Source organism: Natator depressus, chromosome 9 (genome assembly GCF_965152275.1).
Source record: "Natator depressus isolate rNatDep1 chromosome 9, rNatDep2.hap1, whole genome shotgun sequence".
Classification (NCBI taxonomy): Eukaryota; Metazoa; Chordata; order Testudines; family Cheloniidae; genus Natator; species Natator depressus.
The window spans coordinates 33,255,455-33,281,426 of NC_134242.1; the positions used below are offsets into that span (position 1 = coordinate 33,255,455).

General features: G+C 42.4%; 1 protein-coding gene across 2 annotated transcripts in view; it reads left to right on the forward strand.

Annotated features, from left to right (window-relative positions):
• The first annotated feature begins 7,189 nt into the window (after positions 1-7,189).
• PID1 (phosphotyrosine interaction domain containing 1) overlaps positions 7,190-25,972 on the forward strand; it is a 175,722-nt gene continuing 156,939 nt past the window's right edge. For both annotated transcript variants that reach the window (XM_074963862.1, XM_074963863.1), the window contains exon 1: positions 7,190-7,535. In XM_074963862.1, coding sequence (XP_074819963.1) covers positions 7,506-7,535 — 30 coding nt within the window. In that variant the 5' untranslated portion in view covers positions 7,190-7,505. The remainder of the gene's footprint in view (positions 7,536-25,972) is intronic.

The window sequence follows — 25,972 nt, forward strand, 5'->3', positions numbered from 1 at the left end:
CAGAAAAATTCTGGGGGAGGGGGTCAAAACTGTGTCAGCATGTAGAACGTTCTATGTGATACTATCTCCTGGAGAGACAAGGTGGGTGAAGTAATATCTTTTATTACCAGGTGACTTGAAGAAGAGCTCTGGGTAGCTCGAAAGCGTGTCTCCCTCACCAACAGAAGTTGGTCCAAAAAGATATTACCTAACTTGTCTCTCTAATATCCTGGGACCAACTCGGCTACAACTCTGCATACGTACTATATCCTGAAAAGTCAGGGGATGAGAGGCCACAAATGGAAGACATAGTGGAACATATAGACCTGTGAAAAATCCAGTTGGTCAAATCAATGTCAGCGGGGGAGGGGGGGAAACTGCCCCTCTTACCTCATAGCAAATGATGCCCCGGTGTAAAGATTTGGAACCATTAAAGGAAGACCTTGACCAATATCATTCCCCTCCCCCCGCCCCCCCCCCTCAAAAAACACAGTAAAAGAAATGACCAGTATTACTTGGTTCAGAGATTTCCAGTCTGGTTGGTGATGGGTTTGTGTGTAAAAGCATTTGTACCTTGCTGTCATAGATAAAAGTGACATGCAGAATAGTCACAACAGACAAGTTTTCTTTTGCATTGTATGAACATTGTCTTGGTAGTCAAAATAGTGGAGACTGGCTTCTGTTTGTTCATTTCAGTAATGGTTTTGCCACATGCTAGCAGTACCCATGAACTAGTTAATGCAGCTTTTTCAGTTGTCTTAGGTTGTATAAAAGTTGTGTACATTAAGAAATAAAGATGAACCCCAACCCGTATGTTCCATCACTTTGCTAACTGCAGTGGATTCTAAGCTTCCTTTGTGGACCATCAATTGACAGCAGACTGGATTATATAGAGTCCCATCTGATTCAGTCTAGAGTGCCTGGTAAATTGATTGTTACATCGGGGAACAATGAAATTGTTGTCAAGGTTTATTTGGGAAAGAGAGAAGCTTTCAGAAAATACCTCTGGCGTGGAGAGCAGCAAAGAATGTAAATGTTAGTGAGAAGACAGAGAGGGGTCAAAAGGAGACAAACCACAACATCCTGTTTACTTTGAAAATCTACAAAAGAGAGCTCTGGCAAATATTCTGGTTTGATATTTAAAAGGTGCTGGGCACTCTTCTTAGGTTTTTATCTCCACAGGACTGTGGAGGTGTCAGCAGTGGGTCTCTGTTTCAGGCTGCATTCTGATGTGTGTGATTCAGGCTGCATTCAGCCCCCTTCTAACTTAGATTTCAGTGTCTTGAAAATCAAAGCTGCAAACTTTTATCTGATTTAATACATATGTTTCCGATTAAGGTGCAGCTTGGCTGGTTTTAGAAAGTTTAAAAATAACAGGGCTCAATCTTACAAGGCACTGAGCACTGTGGCCCTGATCCATCAAAACACTTAAGCACATTGCCTTCCATGTGACTAGTCATCTGCTTAAAGTTAAGCACATGCCAAATGGAGCTAGATTTCTCAGCCTCTGAAGAAATCAACGTCTCGTATAGGAAGCTGAAGATAATAAAAACCTCTTCTTTTTGAAAGTTTCCCTTGGACATATTTTTGGTCTCTTCTAGCTTTTGTACCTTGTTCTACATCACAGGGACCCTTTGGGCTTTTTTGCACATTATTGAATATTCAGGAGTCTGGTAAACAGTAATAATCAATAGTCACTATAGCCATTTCACATGCTTGCCATTTTGTTTTATGCCATTTATAAACATCCTTCAGAATCAGATGTATAGAGCATTTACATATCAAAGTCAAGCATATAACAACATTGTACATGTTAATACTTAAGGGATTCAGGGAGAAATGTGACTGGCTGGTCTAGTAGAGGTGTGAGGCATCATGTCAGGAAAAAGGTCTCCTCCCCTGTACAGATCAGGAACTCCACAGGAGAGAAGTATGGAGACTCTTCTCTCTTGTGGAATTCCTAAACTCTGTAGAAGAAGGATGTCCCTGCTATGTGTCTCCTGCAGGTAAGTGGGGAGGAGCTCCTGCTGTTTCCCACCTTAGAAGAGCTCCTACCCTGAGGACCTTTAGCAAGTCTGTGGCTGCGTATCTCCCTCCTTAACTCCTCCTAAGGTGTTTGTGGGATATTTTTGGCAGGCTCCCGGAGCATGAATTCTGTCAGTCTGTCTCTACAATGCAAAGCAAGAGAGCTTGATCCTTGGGTCTCAGCTTGACTCAGGCTTGGATCCTTCACCCCTGTGGGATCTCGGGACCCTGAGTCTAAGCCCTGAGTCTAGTGCAATTTGTGTGTAGATGGAAGGGGGCTAGGCTTGCACCTAAGTTTGAATCCTAGGCCTACTTGGCAGTGTAGACGTACCCTTACAGGATACATCTACACTGCAATAAAACACCTGTGGCTGGCCCATGTCAGCAGACTCAGGTTAATGGGGCTCAGTTTGCAAGGCTATAAAATGGATATTTGGGCATGGGGAGGGGAGAGTCCCAGAGGCTGAGCTCCAGCCTGAGCCCAAACGTCTGCACTGTAATTTTATAGCCCTGCAGCCTGAGCCCCACAGGGTTTTTTACTGCAGTGTAGATATACCCTAAATGCCTAAGGGTGTGTCTACATTGCCGTGTAAGCCCAGGGTTCAAACTCAGTCTCAAGCCTAACTCCACCTTCTCTCTACTCACAAATTGCACTAACCCAGGGCTTAGAGGGTGGAGGGTCTGAGCCTGAGTCAAGCCAGGACCCAGGATGCAAACCCTATTGCTTTGTAATGCAGACACAGACCCACTGGACTCATGCTCTAGGAGTCCTCCAAAGTATTCCATAATCCAACAGGATGATTTTCTTTTATCCTCTGCACAGTGAAGTTTGGTGGACAGTGAAGTTTTCCCATGTTGCATGAAGTAAGGGCTCGAATGGCCACATGGGAGGGCACTAGGAATTCTGGAATTCGGGTGGTTGGACTTAGGCTTGCATAATGAGTGTAGATGCTGGAGCCCCAGGTTGAGATCCAGGATTCAACAATTCCTCACTTGGGGTTACAAATGAGTGTAGGCACTGAAGCCCTAGGTTAACAAACCCAGGGTCTGCTAACTCAAGTTCTAGTAACCTTGGGCTTACATAAGACATACCTTGAGTCATGTTTGAAAATGGGACTAAGGCTCCTAGGTCATTTAGATGCTTTTAAAAAATTTAACTTCAGTATAGATCATTTAAACATTAAAAACAAACAAACAAACTTTCAGGCCTCCTTACTTTACTTTTTGAAAACAAATTCCCATGCAAAAACTCTGTTGGCTGACAGTTAATGTTAGGACAATAAGTAATGTAACCCTACTGAAAATACATAAGAAGGGCATCACCATTAAAAAAATCTCCAATCCTTAAAGATGGAAATGTCAAGCTGAGGTAACAATGACTATTATATAATCCTTAAATTTCATATATTAGTTCAACAATATTACCAGTGAAAATTATCCTTACACATTCCAGTAGTAAACAGTGCAACAGACATATACATTCCTAATGAGATATTTTGTATTCTCCAAGATAGACAGACAGATGTGTGTGTGGGTGTGTGGGTGTGTGTGTACATACTGTGGGTCAGATTTAGGGTTGTTATGAGAATATGTAATGTGAATTTTTGCATGTCAGTATTGCTAAGAAAATTTATGAACAATAGGGTTTATCGAATATTCTTACAGATTACCTTAATTTGCCATTCCCATATTTGTTAAGGTTTAGAATTTTTGAATGGCTATCTTTTTGCTAGCTATTGTGTTTGATAGACTCAAATTCTCCACAGTCAATGTTAGCTACCTTTTTTGTGGGGGAATCCATGCATTTTCTCTCCCTCCCTTCCTTTGAATGTAGATAGAGGTGGGCTATAATGAATGGAAAGTGAAGCTATTGCAGCCTGTATCCTGCTGCACACAATGTAGACATATTTATAGATAAAGCTACAGGTGCGCTGCAGATTGTTGTAATTTTAATAATCCAAGGAGAAATTCTGAGCAGTGTAGAACTTCTGCACCACCCAAAAAATCCAAAACTCTTTTTGGCTAATGACATGAATACAGCACCACTGAAATGCAGCCACTCTGGGACAAGAGACAGGAATCAATCATCACAGTACGTTATACAGTTGGGGAGGGGAGGCAGGGAAGGTCTGGACAAGCATACTGGGGCAAGTTACATCTCTTAGGAAAGTGCCGTGGGATATTTTATGTCCCCATAGCACAAGCAGGAGCGCAGTTTTTAAGGTCTTCTCCTGCTGAATGACATTATCTCTCCTTATTCATTTTGATACTCCAGTTGCTTTGTCAGGAATACACTGACAGATCATCTCGCAGTAGAACTACCTACTGCACACTCCAGACATGGATTTTCTGTTATTACAGGCTCTTTGCATTGGACACTGAGGTAAGAAGCAGCCTCAGAGACACAGAGCTGTGCCCTTAATTATAGTAGAAATATCATAAATTTGAAAAATAAAGTGGTGTAGCCAGATAACTGCACTGCGATTCTGAACACACATCGGCTAATCCCTGTGCCCTGAAAACATACCACATCCATGAGCTCACAAGGTAGGTGTGGCGCCATACACAATATGATCATTAGGGCTGTCGATTAATTGAAGTTAACTCCCGCAATTAACTCAAAAAATTAATCGTGATGAAAAAATTCAGCGTGATTAATTGCAGTTTTAATTGCACTGTTAAACAATAGAATACCAATTGAAATGTATTAAATATTTTTGGATTTTTTCTACATTTTCAAATATATTGATTTAAATTACAACACAGTATACAAAGTAGACAGTGCTCATTTTACATTGTTATTTTTTATTACAAATATTTGCACTGTAAAAATGGCAAGCAAAAAATATTTTTCAATTCACCTCATACAAATACGGTAGTGCAATCTCTTTATCGTGAAAGTGCAATTTACAAATGTAGATTTTTTTTGTTATGTAACTGCACTCAAAAATGAAACAATGTAAAACTTTAGCGTCTACAAATCCACTCAGTCCTACTTCTTGTTCAGCCAATTGCTAAGACAAACAAGTTCGTTTACATTTACTGGAGATAATGCTGCCTGCTTCTTATTCACAATGTCACCTGAAAGTGAGAACAGGCAGTTTTGTAGCCGCCATTGCAAGGAATATCTGGCACTTAAATACTAAACATTCGTATGCCCCTTCATGCTTTGGCCACCATTCCAGAAGACATGCTTCCCTGCTGATGATGCTTATTAAAAAAAATGCATTAATTAAATTTGTGACTGAACTCCTTGGGGCAGAACTGTATGTCTCCTAATCTGTTTTACCCACATTTTGCCATATATTTCATGTTATAGCAGTCTTGGATGATGACCCAGCACATATTGTTCATTTTAAGAACAGTTTCACTGTAGAGTGGACAATGCAAAGAAGGTACCAATGTGAGATTTCTAAAGATAGCTACAGCACTCAACCCAAGGCTTACAAATCTGAGAGGGACAAGGTGTAGAGTATGCTTTCAGAAATCTTAAAAGAGCAACACTCTGATGTGGAAACTACAGAACCCAAACCACCAAAAATGAAAATCAACCTTCTGCATCTGACTCAGATGACGAAAATGAACATGCATTGGTCTGCACTGCTTTGGATGGTTATTGAGAAGAACCCATTATAAACATGGCTGCATGTCCTCTCGAACGATGGTTGAAGCATGAAGGGACATATGAATCTTTAGTGCATCAGGCACATAAATATCTTGTGACACTGGTTACAACAGTGCCATGCGAACGCTTGTTTTCACTTTCAGGTGATATTGTAAACAAGAAGCGGGTAGCATTATCTCCTGAAAATGTAAACAAACTTGTTTGTCTGAGCGATTGGCTGAACAAGAAGTAGGACTGAGTGGACTTGTAGGCTCTAAAGTTTTAAATTGTTTTATTTTTGAATGCAGGTTTTTTTTGTACATAATTCTACATTTGTAAGTTCAACTTTCATGAAAAAGGGATTGCAATACAGTACTTGTATTAGATGAATTGAAAAATACTATTTCTTTTGTTTTGTATAGTGCAAATATTTGTAATAAAAAATAAATATAAAATAAGCACTGTACACTTTGTATTCTATGTTGTAAATGAAATCAATATATTTGAAAAAGTAGAAAATATCCAAAACTATTTAAATAAATGGTATTCTATTATTGTTTAACAGTGCGATTAATCACACTATTAATTGTGATTTTTTTTTAATTGTAATTATTTTTTTAATTGTTTGACAGCCCTAATGATTACTAATGTAACTGGTGTAGTTACACAGTGACCTAGCAGGGTTTTAAAAGGCCTAATGAAGAAGAAAATAAACATTGCTATTTGGTATAAGAAATGGTCCCTCTAGGAAATATTAAACCATAGGTCCGCCTACACCCAGGGAGCTGTTTTACCCAAGTCCAAAGGAAGACCTGTGCCTCTGAGAAAACATGCTACACCACTAGCCAGTAGATGTCTCTGTTACATTCACCTACTGTTCCACATGGAATGGATGAGAAGTTTCAGTAGGAGCTCATGTCACAGCTGGACATAATCAATCTCCTTTATTTATCTGAAACGTGAGCAAACATTCTGTAAAATGTAATCCGAATTTTAAAGTTATTCTCATTTTTTCATTGCCAAAAGGGTGTCCTGCATCCGAAAGTATAAATGCTATTTATAGCGTGGACATAAATATGCCATGCAAGTCAAGTATACTAAATCCACATACCCTGTATAGCTCATGGTGCTGGGAGATGCCTATGAGTTGAACCTCTCAGCACTAAGGCTGTATACCACCCATGTCATGACAGAAAGAGGCTGGGTGCTACAGACAGATCATGCGTGCCCCAGCAAAAGGCAAGACGCATGCTGAACACATCATACATGTCATAACAACATATCCTGCGTAGCAAGCAGCTGCGCTAGCGCTGGGGCGCTCTGCCCGACGCACGGCGCGTGCCTTTGGGGTCTTGCAGGCGACCAGTCGTGCCATAATACACCGATTGGTTTGACACGGGCGATACGTGGCTCACCCAGGCCCCAGATCTCTTGCATTTGTGCTCGGCGGCAGCAAGCTGAGCCCCCGCGGGGGGCTCGGGCCCGGAGCGTAGCCCGGCTTGGCGGCGGGGCAGGAGGAAGAGGAGGGTGAGGGGGACTCAGCGGAGATGCGCCGGCTAGCGGGGGCGGGGCCGGGGGCGGGACCAGAGGCCCGGGCGCTGCCGCTGCACTGCAGGGGGGCCGCCGGCGGAGCTCAGCGTCCCGCTCGCTGGTGCAATAGGACAGCGCAGCGCGGGTAGCAGAGGAGCCGGCGGAGAGCCCGGGGGTGCAAGGTACCAGGCTTCGCGCAGCTGGCGGCTGTCCCTGGCTGGCTGGGCACCGGCCCGTCCCCCGGCCGCTGAAGGACTGAGCGCACCTCGCTGCCACCCCGAACAGATGTGAGCGAGCCTGGAGAACTGAAGCCCAGCTCGCAAGCAGCCGTGTCCTCCTCTCCCCGCAGATCCACAGAGGGTGAACTATGTGGCAGCCGGCCACTGAGAGACTGCAGGTAAGGGAGGAGGGCAGGGGGAGAAACTGAGGCGGGGCTGGCGTGTCTGTAAAGGAACAGGGTCATGTGATCCTAGGGTTTCTGTCAAAAATATGTAGGGGGCATTGGTAAGCCCTTGTTTTGAATTCGTTCCCCGCCACCCCCATGGCCGTGCCTAGATCACGCTTACAACTTTCAGCTGGTCTCTGTGTGTGGAGCACTTTCTGCCCAACAATTTAACATTGCATTCCACTGACAGGATTTACAGGTCCGGGGCTGGGCTTCTTGAATCCAGATGTGGGGTGGTTTTTGTTGTTGTTGTTGCTGCCTTTTTCAAAGACAGAACAGATGATTTGAAAATCTTTGGGTTGCATTTATGATGTTATCTCTCTAAATTTATGCTCCTCCTGAAAGTAGGATTTTAATTTTCTTTCTGGTTATTGCAACTCCCTTCCATTTCTGTCTTTCTTTTTAAGGGGAAAAGTTTATAAAGAGTCAAAACTCATCAGGTATTGCGCTAGCCAATTCATTGACTCCTGCATACAAACAAGAAAATGTTTGTTTGTTTGGGATTTGGATGACGGGTGCAGGAGAATGTTTGGGGTTGAGCAATACTGAAAATTGGACGTGTCTAGTTATTTGCAGGAGTCATCAGTGACACGTATTAAGGTCTCAGGGGGCTCAGGGTTGTCCTTACTGCAGGGTTTTGCTCCATGCTTTTTTCTCTGAAATGTTCTCCAGATGGTCAGCCAGACAGATTGCCAGATGAATTTACACAATCCCAAAGACAAACTTTCTGGCATGCTTAAAGCAGCATTAAATCTCATAGTAAACTTTGAAGAACTGTTTAAGTGGCAAAATAAAACAACCTTTAAGGCAGAATGAATTTGAAGGCATAGGGCAAAAAGAAAATATACTGAAAGGAGGGGACAAGCAGCATTACTGAGGCATGCAAACTAAAGATTTAACTTGAAGTTCAGAGATCAGTAAGTAAACATATAGCCCTCATGAAAAGTGGTAGTTAAAGTTCACAAACTGAATTCATTTTTGCAGTGAGGAGCAACCTGTTTAGAGAGTATCAGTATCTTGTAATATTGAAGATTCCAACTAGATCACTGATGCTCTAAATTTCAAGGGAGATTCTAAATGGGGTGGGACAACACATTTACATATTTGTTGCAAATAATCAAACCTCAAATAAGGAACTCTACTCTGGGATGCTAAGGTGATATTAATAAATGTTCTGAAAGGCCTTATTTGAATACAAATCTGCATTCATACAGCACCTAATTGAGTGCAGTGTAGGCTTATTTTAATGTTTCACTTATCTATAAAGGTGTGTGGGTGTGTGTGTGTGAGAGAGAGAGAGGTATTGATGCAGCATCACTTTGAAGATCGAGTCATGGTAGCAGTCAAAATTCCTTGATGTGCTTTCTTTGTGACTTTGGGCTCTTGCTCTTCTGAATGTGTTGGATTTTTTTTTAATCTATTTAAGTTATTCATGCGCAGCATGTTTTACTTAGGGAAGTGTGTGGGTTCCAAAGCCCATGACGCTTGGCAGCTGAACTATTCTGGCATATATTCTGCTTTGTGATATTTCCATATTAGAAATATCAGCTTTCATTTCATGATTATTTGGCTATGCAACTGTTGGTTCTAGTGCTTCCTGTTGTATTCTTTGTCATGTTAGTAGTCTTTTCTTAAATCAGATTATATAAAATTTGTGATATAATGAAGAAAGGGCCTGGCTCATTAAAGACAATGGTTACATTTTATAAAAACTTATGAAAAATACCATTAATGGGACACGGGCAGAGTTGACAGATGCAAAATTTAGTCTACCTTAAACATAATTATACAGTAACTAGTCTCCTGACCCTAAAACCCCCATAAGATCCTCAAAATGAAAGCTGTAAAATTGTTAAAAATCTAACTTTTCTGGAAGGCAACCTGCCAACAGCATCTGAAGGTCAGTGTTATTTTGTTTGTGTGTGTGTGTCACTTCATCTCTTCACTCTGTGTCTATTCTTTTTTCTTATGAGCAGGCAGGCTAATGAAATATACACAAATTTTGCTTTCTTACCACTTCAGAATTCAGAAGTCTTGTATATTTCAAACCCCCTCTCATGACAAGAGAGCAGGAAGGCAGTGTGGGACGGATGGTGGCATGATGGGAAATAGTGTGCCTGCAAACCAAACCACAGCTAGTAGATCTAGTTTTAGGCTTACCTGCCTGAAGAGCATCCCCTTATTCTTAAATATATTTTATGAATAAATTCATATAAATAAATACATATGGAAACTTGAGACTTGCAGAAAGTAAGACAAAATAAAGCTTACTTTGTAGTTCCACTATCGCAACTTCATACAGTTTCCAAAACAAATATTTAATGAGAAATAGTTGAACATATTAAAATATTTTATTGCTTCCGCAATTGGAATTAAAAAATTGTTTTGATACCAGAGAGCAGAAAATTCAAAGACTTGCTCTGATTTGATATTAAAGCCAAGTATGATCAAGTCTTTAGGAGTTTTAATCTCTACCAGCCAGTAACAGTAATAATCCATGCTTCTTAATAAGACCAAGGAATGCAATTTCAATGGTTAGGAACCTTTGACTTTGTGTGTGCCTGAAATGTGATTTGTGAATGAAATTAACCCTGGTGGCATGTTACTTATTTATTTATTCTCCAGTAATGGCTAGAGGCCCCATTGTGCAGACCCTTTATAATCACATATTAAAGACAATATCTGCCCTGAAGAACTTAGTGTCAGGCCCTGATCCTGCAAAGACTTTTGCACATGCTGAATTTGACATACTGTAAGTAGTCAATGAAGCCAATAGGGCTACTCTCACTGCATAAAGTTGAGCATGCCAGGTAGGGGCTGAAATTAAAACCAGGTGTAATGAATGGGCATAACGAATGAAAAGGTGATTGCATAGATTGACTGAGTGCACGCTTTGTAGAATTAGAAGGTGTCTAAAATATAAAATAAGATTAATACTATAGCATAAATATATACAACATTATATTTAAAGAATGTTAGGTTGCAAAATCAAGCACTCCAAAGTAGGAAATGCTTGTGAAACTTTAATTCAGCCCCCTTGTGCATGTGTATTAGGATACAGACTGTATTTACATTAAAGCTGTCCATTTTTTCCATAGGACTCCTGTCTCATTCATCATACAGGATGGAGCTGTCCTAGGGAGGGCTGAGGGTTATGTAATGAAGGAGACTTGTTTGTATGACCCCTGTTTCATTTGTTGCAGAATGTGAAAAGTGTGTAATGAGTGAGGCAGAGTTCCTATTTGGTGCTAATGGCAAGTCATATAAAACAAACTTTTTATAGATGACCATTAACTGGGTATTCCTCATTGCCCCCAATGTGAGGCACTTGAAGTCTGATTTGCCAAAGTGCTGAACACTCACAGCTGCAACTGGGACCTGTGCTTTGAACATATAAAATGCTATTGAATGCTAACTATTCTGAATAATCAGGCCCTAGGCATCACAAATTAGGCATCCAGAATTAGTGGAGACTTTTGACCTTAATCTCTCTGTGCCTCAGTTCCCTGTCTGTCTGTGAAATGGGGATAATACTACTACTTCACTTAACAGGGCTGTTGTGGAAAGAAATTGATTGATGTCAGATCCTATAGTGATAAGTGTAGAGAAAAGCCCATGAGGAAATTAATAATTCTGTATTCAGAGAAGGGTTTGAGTAGTGTGTAGTAAATAAGCCATGGGGCCACACATTGAGCAATGAGAATAAAATAAAATATTTAATAGCTACTCATTCAGTGAGCACCATCCATCCTGCAGGAAAATAGTATGTAATGATGTAATTAAAGAGTGTGTCATAATGTATACATAACATGAGACAGAAATAAGGTTGTATGGGCAACCATAAATCTGGTGTGTCCTAACTTTTGAGTGTTTGACTTCGCAATATAAATAATGTTGTTTTAACATAGTTTTTTTGTTTGTTTTTTTAGTTTGCTTTAAAAAAACAAAGCAGAATTTCCATCATGTGGTATCCTATTGACACCCACATGAATCATCAGCAGGGTTAGAACATGTAGATTCACTGCACAGACCTCTGCTACTTGAGCTAATGAAGTCACTGATTGCCGTAGTAGGTTGTCATCCTCCACGTCAGTGGTGCCCAAACTTTTTTTGATCTTGCACACCCTTACTAGTAAGGGAATCTGTCTGCGCCCCCACTCCATTACTGCTCAGTTAGCTCGGCAGAGGTGTGTGGGCTGAAGGCAGAGCTGGGGATGAGGGAGGAGCTGGGGCTAGAGGCGGAGCTGGCCTTTGGGTGGAGAGGGAATGACGGCAGAGCTGGGCTACAGGCAGAGCAGGGGGTGGAATGGAGCTGGGTCTGGAGCGGGAAGTGGAATGGAGCTGTGGTTGGGGGTGGAACAGAGCTATGGCTTGGGTCTGGAGTTGGGCTGGGGGTAGAGCAGGGCTGGGTGGTGCTCCCTCTCTGCCCCCTGTGTGGGTTGGCGTGGGCTGCACAGCGTGGCCCCCCAACATTCCTCTCTGCCCCCTTGGGGGGGTGCCCCACAGTTTGGGGACCTCTGCTGTATGTGGACCAGCACCAGAGTTAGGCTGACCAGACAGCAAGTATGAAAAATCGGGACAGAGGGTGTGGGGTAATAGGTGCCTATATAAGACAAAGCCCCAAATATCGGGACTGTCCCTATAAAATCAGGACATCTGGTCACCCTAACCAGAGTGGGAGATGAGACATTTTACCAGTGGGTTTCATAGATATTTGCTCACGGCAGAGGAGTGATAAAACATGGACTTCTTGGGTTCCATTTCAGGTTCTGGAAGAGAGTTTTCTCTAGAAATCACAGACCCTTCTGCTTCTGTTCCTTCCAAGCCTGATTTCTTCTGCCCCTCTAGCATGTCCCAGTTCCAGTCCCGTCTCTTCACCCCAGCATTCCAGCTCCTTATTCCAGTCCTAGTCTGCTCATTTAGTCAGTCTCTAAAGCTCCCCCTCCGGGCTCCTCATCTTAGTCCCAGTCTCCTCCTACCCTGGCTCCCCATTCCAGGCCCCTCATCCTAGGCTCTTTGCCCAGCCAGTCTGTCTCCATCCTTCCTCCCAGCCCTTGGTGCCTCATCTGATCTTAGTCTCCTCCCCTTCTCCACTACCATTTTCAGTGTCCACCACCCAGACGCCTTGTCCCAGTCTCCCTACCCTGGAATCTTCATCTGATCTCAGACTTTCCCCCCAACTCTGTCTCCTTGTCACAATCTCCTGTTCCCACAGACTCCTTGTCCAATCTTACTGCCTCTCTCCACTACTTGTTTCCAACCCTAGTGTTCCCCGGCCCCACCCTCAACTCCTTTTCCAATATCATTTTCTCACGTCCATGTCCCAGTCTTCTCCCTTTACCACCCCAGAGGTCCAGCTCTCTTCCCTCCTGCTTTTGAATTAGACGGCTCCCTCCTCCATGCTGCCTGGGTGCCAGTGGTGTGGAAATTGAGAGCACAGGCGCGAGAGTCTCCCTGTTCTCAATTCCTGTTCCTGGTGGTGCCGAGGGGCACAGCAGCTAAGAGCAGCAGTTACAGGGAAAGTGCTTCTCACAGCCCCTGCAGCTCGTGGCTGGATCATGCTCATTCATGCTGTGTGGTGGTGCATACCCAGTCCAGCCAGCACGTGGGAGCTGTGAGGGGATTGACTCTTTGAGAATTTAGCTGCTAATGTAATAAGTCTCTACGGTGCATGTGCAAACTGAGATTTTTTTCAAAGGCTTATAACATGGCCAATTTTGAGTGGATTTTTACTGGGACGGTAAAAGACACATCCCTGACACAAAGGGATGCTAGCCCTGCCTATAATATAGTAATCGTTGCTAGCCACCTGCCTAGCCATTGTCAACTGACAATTTGCAGCGGGGGAGCAGAGGTTATGTGAATCTCAGTTTTGTTCATGTTAAATTGGTAGCAAGACATCCATGAGGAGATATCAGAGGCAGACCGAGATCAGGGATTTGATGTCAGGAGACAGGTCAGGACTGGAGAGGCAGTTTGTGAATCATCAGCATGAGTATGGCGGTTGCATCTGTGTGAGTGGATGGGATCTGCTAGACAAGGGAACTACCTGGAGATGGTGTCAGGGCTCAGGGGGAAGCCCTGTGAGACCCTAACTGAGAATGGGAGTTAAGAGGATGAGCTGGTGAAAATTAAGTGTTCAGAGAGGTAGGAGTACCATGAGAGGTCAGAGTCATGAACACTAAGCAAGAACAAAATTGTAAGAAGGAAGAAGTGATTGATGCTGTTGAGTCACTAAAGGGAAATGATAAGAGATCTGTAGAGGAGATTATTGGAGAACTCAGTGAGAATGTTTTAAGTGGAATAGAGGACAGAAGCCTTATGGGAGGGGAGCAAGGATGGAGTGGGTGGAGAGAAACTGAAGAAAGTAAATGTAGGTGGTGCAATCAGTTAAGTTAGTAGAGAAGGCGTGGTAACTGGAGAGGGAATTGGGATAAAACTTTTTTGTAAGGATGGAGGGACCATGCATGTTTGCATCGTGAGGGGTAGGAAACAATGAGAGTGAGAAGCTAAGGAGATGGGAGGCAGTTAGAGGAGGAAGGGGGAAGAGTACAAAGAAGTGTTGAAGGGTGTAGGCAGAAAAGAGAGGGAGCATGAGATCATGTCTGATCTTCTCAGTCTTTTCTCTGAAAAGATTGGCAATAGCCTGCCTGGAAGAGGAGGGCTCAACGGAAGGGGAGGGTATAAGGAGAGTCAAAGCTGGTGAATAGGCGGCTGGGTTTGTGGGAGAGGGAATCACTGAGGGTGGTGAATTAGTATTGCTTGTCTAGGAATAGGACAGATTTGAAGGAGGAGAGAGCAAATATGTAGTGGAGGAACTCTGTGTGGTCTTCTGCAGAGGTGCCTAGCAGAACACGAATAGGATCGGGGGGGATGTGGATGCAGAGGGAGAGCTGGGTTTGACTGGGAGGTGTTTGTTGTGGGAGAGAGGGCAAAGAAGTGTAAGGCGAGGGACAGAGTGAGTCAACATCTGAGTCAACATAAGAGTTAATAGGAAGGAATGCGTTGGGAAGCCATGAAGAATGATGGACTGGAGGCCATGGACGGAGGGGTTGGGTGTGGGGTGGGTAGGCAATGTTGAAGAAAACAAGATGGTGGTCAGATGGAGGTAAATTAGCTACTGAGGGATTAGAAATTGAACAGTGTTTAGTGAAGACAAGCTCAAGTGAGGTGGCCATTTTGGTGTGTGGGAAAATTGATCCAGTGTTGAAAGAGACCAGGAGGAGAGGGTGAAGAGCCAGCATGCTAAGGAGACATATGGGATGTCAGCACAGAAGTTGAAGTCACCAATGATGAGGCCAGAAGATGGTAAAGAGAGTAAGCCCTGCTACAAAGAGTTTACAATCTGAATAAATACAGGGAAAATCCAAAGGACAATCAGTCAGACCAGAGGTGGGGAGGGAGTCACACTTTCAAAGTATTAGTTACAACGATAGTTAGTCGAGGAGATGAAAGACAGAGATGTAAGAGAGTGATATCAAAAGGATGCAAGAGATACCACTGAAGACTGAAACAGAGACTTGGGTGAAGCGAAGATCTGGTCCTGATCCAACTGGCCAAGGACTAGAATTTATTTAGCAGGTCTTAACCCTGTGAGAAGATAAGGTGTGAAGCAATGGCAGGAGGCCACTGAGTGAGCTCCATTGTCTTGTCTTTGAGATAACGGTGTGACCCACTGTTTATAAGCTAGAATGTTGCCCTTCATGGTTGGTGAAAACCAGTGGGGTCCTATTGTATTCATTATTGATGAAGATTGCTAATGTCTCCTTTCAAGAGCTCAGGATAGCTTAAACAGTAAGACCCCTGCCCCAAAAAAATCTTGTGACCTTAACAAGACAACCAGCTGCCATCTGGCCTTTAACATAAATTATTGAAAAAGAGGTGTTAGACAAATTCCAATTGTATCTGAATATTAAGCTGGGGAGATAACAATACAATCTTTGTGCAATCTATGGGTGCCAATTATGTCTTAGAAATGGATACAAGTAGGGTGTCCATGCTGGTAATTTTAAATCTGAGAGTTTGCTAGTTTCTTTTCAGGACCAAGCAGGAGAGGATGTGTATGTTTTATACTGGGTTTGCTCCATCCTTGCTTGGAGAACCCTGAGAGTTGTATTGGTTAGCTGCTGTTTCTCTTCTTGAGTTCTTGTATGTGAGTTGCATACAACCGGGGGGGGGTGGTGGTGCTTGGGGCTTCTCTGGGTGGGGGGCTTGTGCCTCCAGCCACAGGGGGGTAGGGCGTCTCAGGGCTCTGGCTGCCGGGAAGGGCTGCGGGTGGAAGGGGTGGAGTCGGGAGCTAGCTTCCCCAAAGGGGGGCTCCACCTGCTGCCCATGCGCCCGCCGCTCGCCTCCTCTCACCCCCACACCCGCTGCTCGCCTCCTCTCAGCCCTCCCACCTGCTGTTTGTCTCCTCACTCCCCTGCCACGGACACCCCCTGCCCTCCGCGAGAACTCTTGCTTGCTGGTGGCTCACTGCTCACCTTCTCACTCTGCCGCTCACAGCCAGGGCTCACCGCTTGCCTCCTCATCCCTGCCCACCTGCTGCTCTGCTCCTCACCTCCCTAAGTTCGCAGCCAAACCATACACTACATACAAAGCTATGCATTTTAGATATGTGGTAGCTCATATAAAAGTTACAATTTATTCTAACATGATCAATCCTCCCAAGTTCCATTGATTTTCCTCTTGAAATTTAGGTTTGATTGTTGATTATGCAATAATTACAATCAACACCAGTAATAACATCATTAATAGAGCTCACATATTGCGTAAGGGCATCCGAGTTAGAGTAAGGCATTGAAAATATCTGTGGTAAATTCAGATTGCAGGAAATGTAACTAATTCATTTGGTAACCTTCAAACCTCTGGAACAGATGGTTGTGAGTGCAGTTCCAACAGATGTTGAGTTTGTACCTAGCACTGTCATGACAGCCTAGTGTTGAAAGGTTGATGTGCTGTTGAAAGGTGTAATTTTCGTAATAATGTGGCATAAATTTCTTGTTCCTGCTTAATGAGCCGTGGCCAATGCTTTCTTTGTCACTCAACTCTATGCTCCACTTCTCTCAGAATGAGGCTTGTCTTATTGCCCTCCTGTTTAATGAAGAATCATTCATTGTCTGATGTATTTTCAGTTGCTGGCAGACTTTTTACTGAATTCAGTGGATTTAACAAAAATTAGGATAGAGATGCTTAAATATCCAAGTTTTGGAATTTCCTTGAAAATATGATCTAGGAAGAGCATGTTTTGACTGTGCCTTATTCCTTCACCTGTAGAAACATCTTCACTTTTACCCTGTTTTTAGCTATGACAGTTCTTGTAATTGCATAGGACAGTGCACGGTTTGCACATTGTGGACACAAACTCGTGTAATGCTGTATGACTTTTCAAAGCCACTGGTGCAGAGAAATGCACTGATGCTCAAGAGATTATGATTACCCACACTGCTGGTCATATAGACATATTATTAATCATGCTTACGTAAAAATGATCTTAGACTGTCTCTTTTAAAACACCCTTCATCCCCAGTCTTTGATTGTCCCTCTTATTTGCTTTAATTTTCTATCAGGAAAATGTCAAGGGAAGCAGGGAATATGAACATACCTTGTCTTTTCTCTTGGAAAGCTTATCAAGAGGTGTTTGTATTTATTTAAAATGTGCTCTTCCCTTATGCATACAGCAACACCTTAATCCCCTAGCTTGCTGTATTTTCTTATGTATTCTCTTTGCAGTGGTACTTGCTGTAGAATTTACTGCTTGTTGTAAACAGAAGGCTGATGAGACTGGCTCATAGTCTGTAGCTGTAATACCACTTCAAGCAATGCATGGAGTTCTCCGAAACCTTTCATTTTAAATTATTTCTAAACATATCTCCTGCTCCTGGCATAGGATGTGAGGATCAGAAACCTATTGCCTTTGTTGTGGCTGTAATTTCTAGGGCAGCTATTTTTGTTGTTCATCATGCAGAGTTCTGAAGTGTTTTTGAAAACAATCAAGGGCCTAGTACGGTTCCATTTGCCTGCCTTTGAGAAGAATGGTGTTGGTTATAAAACCTAAATTTTTCTGGAGTCACGATACCATACGTTACTTCTAGGTAACTGTCGAGGGTCAGACCTGCTAGGATTAGGTGCTCGCCTGTCCCTGACTAACTCTGCTGCTAGGCAATCAATGAACCCAGCCAGCTGCATTGCCTTAGAACTGACAGAGTAGCCACAGCATCTGATTGGCTGCTGATTTAGGAGCCCTGCTTGTAAGCCTCAGCAGATCAGCAGCTGTTCAATGTGTACCACACCTGCAGCTGTGCTTGCCTGCGCCCCCTGTTCCAGCCTTGTTTCTGAACCTGCTCCTACTTTGCCTGCTCTGGGCTCTAGCACTTGTTCCCTTCTGGCTTTGATCCTTTGCTGTACCTTTGGCTAACAACTCGGGGTTACCCTCTGGCTCTCGCATTCAACTGCTGTCTGTCTGGTACTGATCCTCAGCTCCTCCTGTGGCCTATGACTCTGGTTACCCACTGGCTTCGGCATTTGGCTTCTGACCCTCAGCTTGTCCTGGACACAGGGTCTAACCAATAGGCTGAACTCTTGTTTCAGCCACTAGGCTTGACTGCCCATGGTCCAACTGGTCATTGTAGCAAATCTGAGTAGGTGCATAGTTTCCTAATTCATGCTGTTTGTAAGCCTTTTGGTTCTCCCTGTTTATATTTACATGTGTGTAAAACCCACAGTATTCAAGTACATTTTCTCCTAGAGTAGGAAAGGAGAGAAAAGAAGTAGTTCTGCAAGTGCTCCACTTAGCACTGCAGCGCTGACCGTTTGCAAGCAAGTCATGCCGTACAGGAAGCACTTGATCTTTTACAACTCTCTGACTTTGTATTAACTGTTAATCTGAATTCAAATGACATGCAAATAAACCGGAATAATATAGATGTTGAAAGGAAACTAAGTAAATGATCACTTTATAAAGTGCTTCTGCATCTATTTCATGTTTTCAAGTTGGGTGCGCTAAAAGGCTTCATATATACTGGTATAATTGAACAACATGAAAAATCCCTTTTTGATGATTGTCCATCACCATTGTTGGACTTCTTTCTTCTTCTAGGCATGGCTCAAATCACTGACGGGAGGTAAAATACATTCTCCTCCCCCTGTTTGGCACCCCCCCACCCCAAACATCCAAATTAGTAGTGTGTTGTTATTTCCAGTTCAGAATATTGTTCTGTGAAGAGTCATGATTAGTAACTGTGAAAGGCCAAATGCTTTCATGTAGCACTTTTCTGATCACTCTGCTAATCTGGAAACCTGATAATTCTTACCAAAAGACCAGCAAGAATTTAATAGCAGACATCTGTAGTTTGGTCTTGTACTACTAGACTTTTATTTTTTACAGAATATATTACAATACAGTTCCTAATATATTCTGAAGTATTTTCAAACAATTTAAGATAAACTACACTCATCAAAAAAAACAAACAAAAACTACAATGTGTGATGCATTATTTAATCATGAATACAAATAGCTACAAGACAAAAACATGCTGACATTGCTGTTTGATCTTTGGTTTTATTAAACTTTGTAATTACAAGGAGGAAAGTGAAAAGTGCTTGAAATTGAATCGAGGCAAAGTAGATTCCTCAGTCCAGAATATTTTATCGCCCAGGTTTTGGCATTATCTGGCTTCTGGATACTTTATAGTGCATCAAAGTTTCACAATAAATGTTGTTACTCTGATTTAATACCAGTCAAAAATCTTTAAAACAGAGCTGTCTGAATTCAGAAAAGCTCATCTGGCACCACTTAGTTTGGGTGTTTCTCTTTATTTATGCATTGTAGAAAATGAATGGCTCTTGAAAAGTGCTAATTTTGGGAAGTAATGTATGACCAAAGAAAATCAAAATCAGTGGCTCCCTTGTGGAAAGCCCTCTGGAAAATTATCACGAGGGTTCATTTATAGTCTACTGCTAGTTTCTGTTTATGAAACTGACAATCTCTCTGATGACAAAAATCAATGGTTTCCTTGAACGAAGGCAGTCAAGGGACTGAAGAATGCAGAGTCTAAATAGCTTACTATTTTATCTGTGTGGGTTTTATTCTTCTGCTGTCTGATGGCAAACGGCACTGGGATCAATGGTACTGTCTCTAATCCTTGGCCGAGAGCACTGTAGATTTCCTTTGAAATAGGATTCAGTGTATGATTGACAGGACTTGAACTGGGATACATCATAGAATTCCATGGGCCAGGCTCAAATTCTCCTCTCACTTACACTAATCCAACCCCAGTGACTTAATTGGGATGCATCTGTATAAGTGAGATGAGAATTTGGACCACAGATGTTAAACGTGGGTAATTGAAAAGTCCTTTCAGCAATATATTATACTTGTTTTTTTCACAGCCATATGATATTGTGTAATAAAGCTAATTTGCACTTATAGTAACAACTGAAAACATTACAACTAATGGCAGTGATAGTCTTTTGGGCCGTTACTGTGTACTTTATAAAAAAAAACAAACCATAATGGAATGTTTTTAATTACACGCTTTAAGTGCAAGATGTCTTGATATCAAGTTAGAGGGAACAAGTCTTGCTGTGGCATAGCTTTTCGTGACTTTGTGCTCACATTGTTGGAGAGAGAGGCATTAAAGTCATTTGTATTTAGAACAGAATGTGAGAAATTATAAAATATCATTTCAGCAGAGGATTCCCATTTGCAGAAACTGCAGTGAAATCAATGTGTTTGCAGTTCCAGTGAAGGTGAAACAGTGAAACTGTTGAGCAAGAAACAGGCATCACTGTGCACAAAATTTAATAAACTTAAAAACAAATAATTGACAACTTGCTGGCACTTGCCAGCTCCGTATTTTAACGACAGTACTTCTGTAAAATGGTACACAGACTTGGAATTATTAACAGGACTTGAACTGGTATACATCATAGAATTCCATGGGCCAGGCTCAAATTCTCCTCTCACTTACACTAATCCAACCCCAGTGACTTAATTGGGATGCATCTGTATAAGTGAGATGAGAATTTGGACCACAGATGTTAAACGTGGGTAATTGAAAAGTCCTTTCAGCAATATATTATACTTGTTTTTTTCACAGCCATATGATATTGTGTAATAAAGCTAATTTACACTTATAGTAACAGCTGAAACATTACAGCTAATGGCAATGATAGTCTTTTGGGCCGCTACTGTGTACTTTATAAAAAAAAAAAAACCATAATGGAATCTTTGTTACTTTAAAAATTATCATATCAATTCACTGATGATAGAACTGCTGAAATGTTGTTCTCAGAAAAGAAATTGAATACAGGTTTTGACCTGTTAGTAATTTAAGTTTTGGTGACTAAGCTACTTACATTTAAAGCCTAGCTCTGTTACTTCTGTGAGATTGGCATAGTATAGCATTGAAAGTTTGAAATTGACAGCATCCTTGTGTTTGAATCATAGAATCTCAGGGTTCGAAGGGACCTCAGGAGGTCATCTAATCCAACCCCCTGCTCAAAGCAGGACCAATCCCCAATTTTTGGCCCAGACCCGTAAATGGCCCCCTCAAAGATTGAACTCACAACCCTGGGTTTAGCAGGCCAATGCTCAAACCACTGAGATACCCTCCCCCATACCTGTGCATCCCCCCCACCATCACCTTCAATTGAAGTTGTGACTGCATTATGTCAGACAAGTTTCAAATCCTACTTCATGGAAAAGCATTTTGTCCAATGGTATTTGATGAGAATTGCCAAGAACATTGAGAATAGAGGCTATTTTTGTGAAAGAAAGCTGAGTGTCCTGAAGTTCAGGCTTGTGACCACTTTCTTCATGCCTCCAACTCAGACCTCCAGAGGACCCATCTCCTGAGTTGGGTATCTCTGAGTCTGAAGGGGGTGGCTGAGCTTTACATTTGGGGCCAGATTTTCAGAAGAGCTCAGGGCTGGATTTTCAAATGCTCAGCACGCAGCATACAGAGAGCTTTCTTTTAAAACCCGGCCACTTATTTGCTGCCTGTATGAGGGATGCACTGTTTTCAGAATGTGGCCCTGAATATGGGTGCTGAGCTCTTTTGAAAATTCTGGTCTGATCCAGAGCCTACTGAAGCCAGTGGAAAGATTCCCAATGGCTTCAGTGGGCTTTGGATCAGGTCCACATTTTCCTCCCCTTTGCCAGTCCTATAGGGAAGCGCAGAAAGGAAGTACAGCATGAGGCTGTACTAGCTTCAGAGAAAAGACCCTCCGTGAGGTGGAGTCTCTTCACCTAGAAGGTTTCCCGGGTCAGCTGCTGATATGGATGCATGGGAGAGCAGCAAGGGGCAGTCTGGCAACGCAGTCTGCCCCAAAGTTCCCATGCAGGTGGTGATGGCTTCTAATGAATCCACAAGGTCTCATCAAATATCATTGGACAAAATGCTTTCACATGAAGCTTCGGGGCTAAATACACCGTGTGTGAGGTTGGGTGTGTGTGTGAGGTTTGGCATTTCCCTTCAGGGACAATTGGTGGAGTAGGAACTCCATGAGGAGTTTCCACATCCTCCTGTGGGTTTTTTGTAGGTGGAGACAAGCTTTCCTACGGTCAGGATTAGTGTGAGCCTTTAAACTGATTACGCTGATACTGATCTGCGGTTGAAATTCATGTAGTTGCTGGGAAAAAATCAAAAAGTTCAGTGCAGCAAAGCCTTCACTAGATGTTTATTTCAGCTATCCAAGTCTCATGAATATGCTAAACTTTGTTTAAAATGTTATGCTAAGAGGTCTTCTCCTGAGATTTCCAGTATTTCCTTTCAGTGGGGACAGAAGTATTCTAAGAACAGGCTTGTCATGGGTATGTTGGTACTTCTCATCCTAGCTTGGCCCAGGAAAATGCAGAGACAAGCAGCAACTGAAAATAATTAGAAAAAAATAAGTTTGGTTCAGGTTAGGCTTGAGTCTGTTTTTACTGTAACAAAACACTTTGCCCACCATGAGTTCTTACCATCTGGGATCTATTATTGGGGGGAGGGATAGCTCAGTGGTTTGAGTTTTGGCCAGCTAAACCCAGGGTTGTGAGTTCAATCCTTGAGGGGGCCATTTAGGGATCTGGGGCAAAAATTGGGGATTGGTCCTGCTTTGAGCAGGGGGTTGGACTAGATGACCTCCTGAGGTCCCTTCCAACCCTGAGAGTCTATGTTTTCTATTTTGCCAGAAAAATATTTTTCAGGAATTATGCAAAATGCCACACTTAACTATCCAAGCTGGTGCCTGAATCCTAGTGAAGGGACTATCTATGCACTACTGTATTTGTTGTAAGCCCCAGAGGTGACCAAGCATTTTTATCTTTTCAGAAAACTGTCAGTTGTATCTTCACATGAACAGGAAAAACCTAGTACCAAACAAAGAGACAAGATAAAGGATGAATATGATAATAAAACTTTGCACTGATACATTACCTTCCAGCTGGGGTTTTCAAAATGTTTTATGAACACGAGAGAATTTACTTCACAGAGGTATTAGTGAGGGCAGGTAGTGAAGCGTTATTCCTATTTCACAGGTAGGGAAATTGAGTCACAGCGAAATTAAGACCCTGAGCTTGACAACTTCTGAACATCCACCTCACGCATTGTCGCCAAAGCATTTTTTAGAAATGACCCCTAAAGGCCAGGTTCATGTAAGAATTTTGTGGGACTAGAACCTGCAGCTCCTCTCTGTAGTCCTGACCTTAATCATTTCACCCTTTTTGCTCCCTGCTGTACACTGCGTCTTTAAAGATAAATCAAATGTTATATGTATTTGCATCCAATATAAATGACGATATAAATATTGCCCTACAGGTTGCATGTGTATAATTTGCTCAATATATCTGATGTACTATTCCAAGAAAGTCTCTTCTTCATATTTTACTTCATATTTTTAGCCAGGATGGGCAAGGATGGTGTCCCTAGCCTCTGTTTGCCAGAAACTGGGAATGGGCGACGGGATGGATCACTGGATGATTACCTGTTCTGTTCATTCCCTCTGGGGCACCTGGCATTGGCCACTGTTGGAAGACAGAATACTGGGCTAGAAGGATCTTTGGTCTGACTCAGTATGGCCGTTCTTATCTGCTACAAGATCCAATCCTGGTATTCTCACAAGATTTCTAGCACTTCCTGGCTTATCACTCGTGACCCAAACAAACATAAAATTTCCTTGTCTTTAAGTCTTATACTGTGCCTGTGTAAAATTTGTATATATAATTTATCACTATATTACTCTAATATTATGCCATGGAACTCCGTTGACTTCCTTGTATACAACTAGAATAGGGCAGAGGTGCATCAGGCCTGTAAGTATAATATATAAACATAGTGAGAGATTTCTGTTTGTAACATTTTCTGCTTTCGTGCCATATTTAGTGGCATTTGAACAATTTTTGTAGTGCGGGCACTGAAAGCCATTAAACAAAACTGTAAACCCTGTAATGATGGAAACCACTTCAAGCTGGGGGGTGCTGCTGAACCTGCAGCACCCCTGATCATACTGCCCACAGTTAATATTGCTTTCTGTGCTGTCCATACCAGCACCACTGCATGATGTTAAATCGACATTAATGTCTTTTTTTAATGCTACCTGCTGCTCTATGAGAATTTTTAGGGAGATAATTATGAATATAAATAAATGTGATTAAAACAATGTAGCAGCCTGAGTCTCTTTCAGTGTTTTTAAGGGAATCTGTAGAATCCAAATGTTAACAGGCTTCATTTTCACAGCTGTACTTAGTTGTTTGGATTAGAATCAGAAGAAATGAGATTTTGAAAATGTGACTTTTAAGTCTGCTCTGTAATTAGACTGCAAGGGACTATGGAGCTTGATGCTATTTGTTTGAATAAATCTTTGATAATAAAGATAAGCTTCACTGCATTCCACTGAAATGGACTACCAGAGTGATGTGAAATGTAGCTAAACAGTGATGGAGAGCTGATTTTTTTTGGTAGATAATCAAAAAGCTACCCAGCAGCGATCCCCATGATGATGCACACGCTTTCTGACCTGCCTTTGCACTTGTTCTCAAGTCAGAGTATCTGACAGAGATAAAAGGCTTGTTGATTCCTTGTTGGAGGTTGTGTGTGTGTGGTTGGGAGGGGGGAGGGGGTGGGGGCTTTGACTGACCCCTCTCGGGTCCTCTGGTTGGTCTGCTGGAGGAGACTTGCTTAAGACCCTGGCTCCCACAACAATGGCACGTCAGAGCCACTAGTGGAACTATTTGAAGGTCAGGTGAGGTCAGAGGATTCTAGCCTTTTTTTCTCTCCCCCGCCACCCATCAGAGATTGCTTTTCTTTTACCTGCCCAATCCTTTAGAGTCACTGGGGTCTTCTCATGGTGCTTTGGCTTTTTAAGGAGTAAACATACTTCCTTCACCGGTGGTGTGGGCTCCCAGCCTTTCCCATAGCCTCCACAAAGTGTGAGCCTCTACCATTTCTTGTCAGGTAAGAGAAGCTGGAAACAGAGGAGGGAGCTCTGTTCTGTAGGGACAGAGCATCTTGCGGGCAGAATGCTTACAATACTTTCTCTAAATCTGAACACTGTGGGGGCAATCCGTCAGTGGGTTGTGACCAGAGCAGGGCAACTGGGAGCTGGGGAGAAGAAGAAAAAAGAAAGAGAAACTAGCAGTGCCACATTTTTTTGTATTGGTATAAAAAGCTTGTTACCAAGGCCACAATCCTGCCGTGCTCTCCGCATGGGTTCCTGGGTCATGCCCACACAGGATTCATTCCAGAATTAGATCCTGAAATGTAATAATAATAATTAAAAATTGCAAGTTTAACACCCATGTGTTTTCCAGTTTCAGGGTTTGGAATTCACCTCCTTCATTTGTGAGAGTGTGCATGGGAAGGTGGGTAGGTGGAAAGTGAAGAGGGATGTGGAGATCTTCCACTGCTCCCTCAAATGAAAATGACATTAATGCCCAGCACATTTGTTTATATTCCACTTTTCATTTTGTTCTGGTATTTCTTGGAAAACACCAGTCTGGACTCATAGAAAGCAGGCCCTGGGTAGCTTTGGCCATGGGTTTGTGCCAAATATCTGGTTTGTGATTATAGTACCTGACTTCTCTTTGCAGAGATTACCTTCCAGTGAAAGATTGCCTTTAGTAAATCAGTGTAACTGTGGCCACTGGAATACATTATGTAAACTTGTTGAAAACCTCTGATAAATTGCCTTTCTTAAAAATGTGGTTCTGATTATGGAGGAGGTGGAGCTCCTAGTTCTTTTTCATGTTTTATTGATGGAACATTAGGTGCAGAGTTCCAAAGGATGGATTTTATTTTCTTTAAAACCAGACAGTTCTCTTTGATAAATGTATGTTGAACTACTCAGCTCACACACATTTAGGAGTTTAGTCTTATCTCGGTGCATGGGGATATGTCTCTGAATCTTATTAA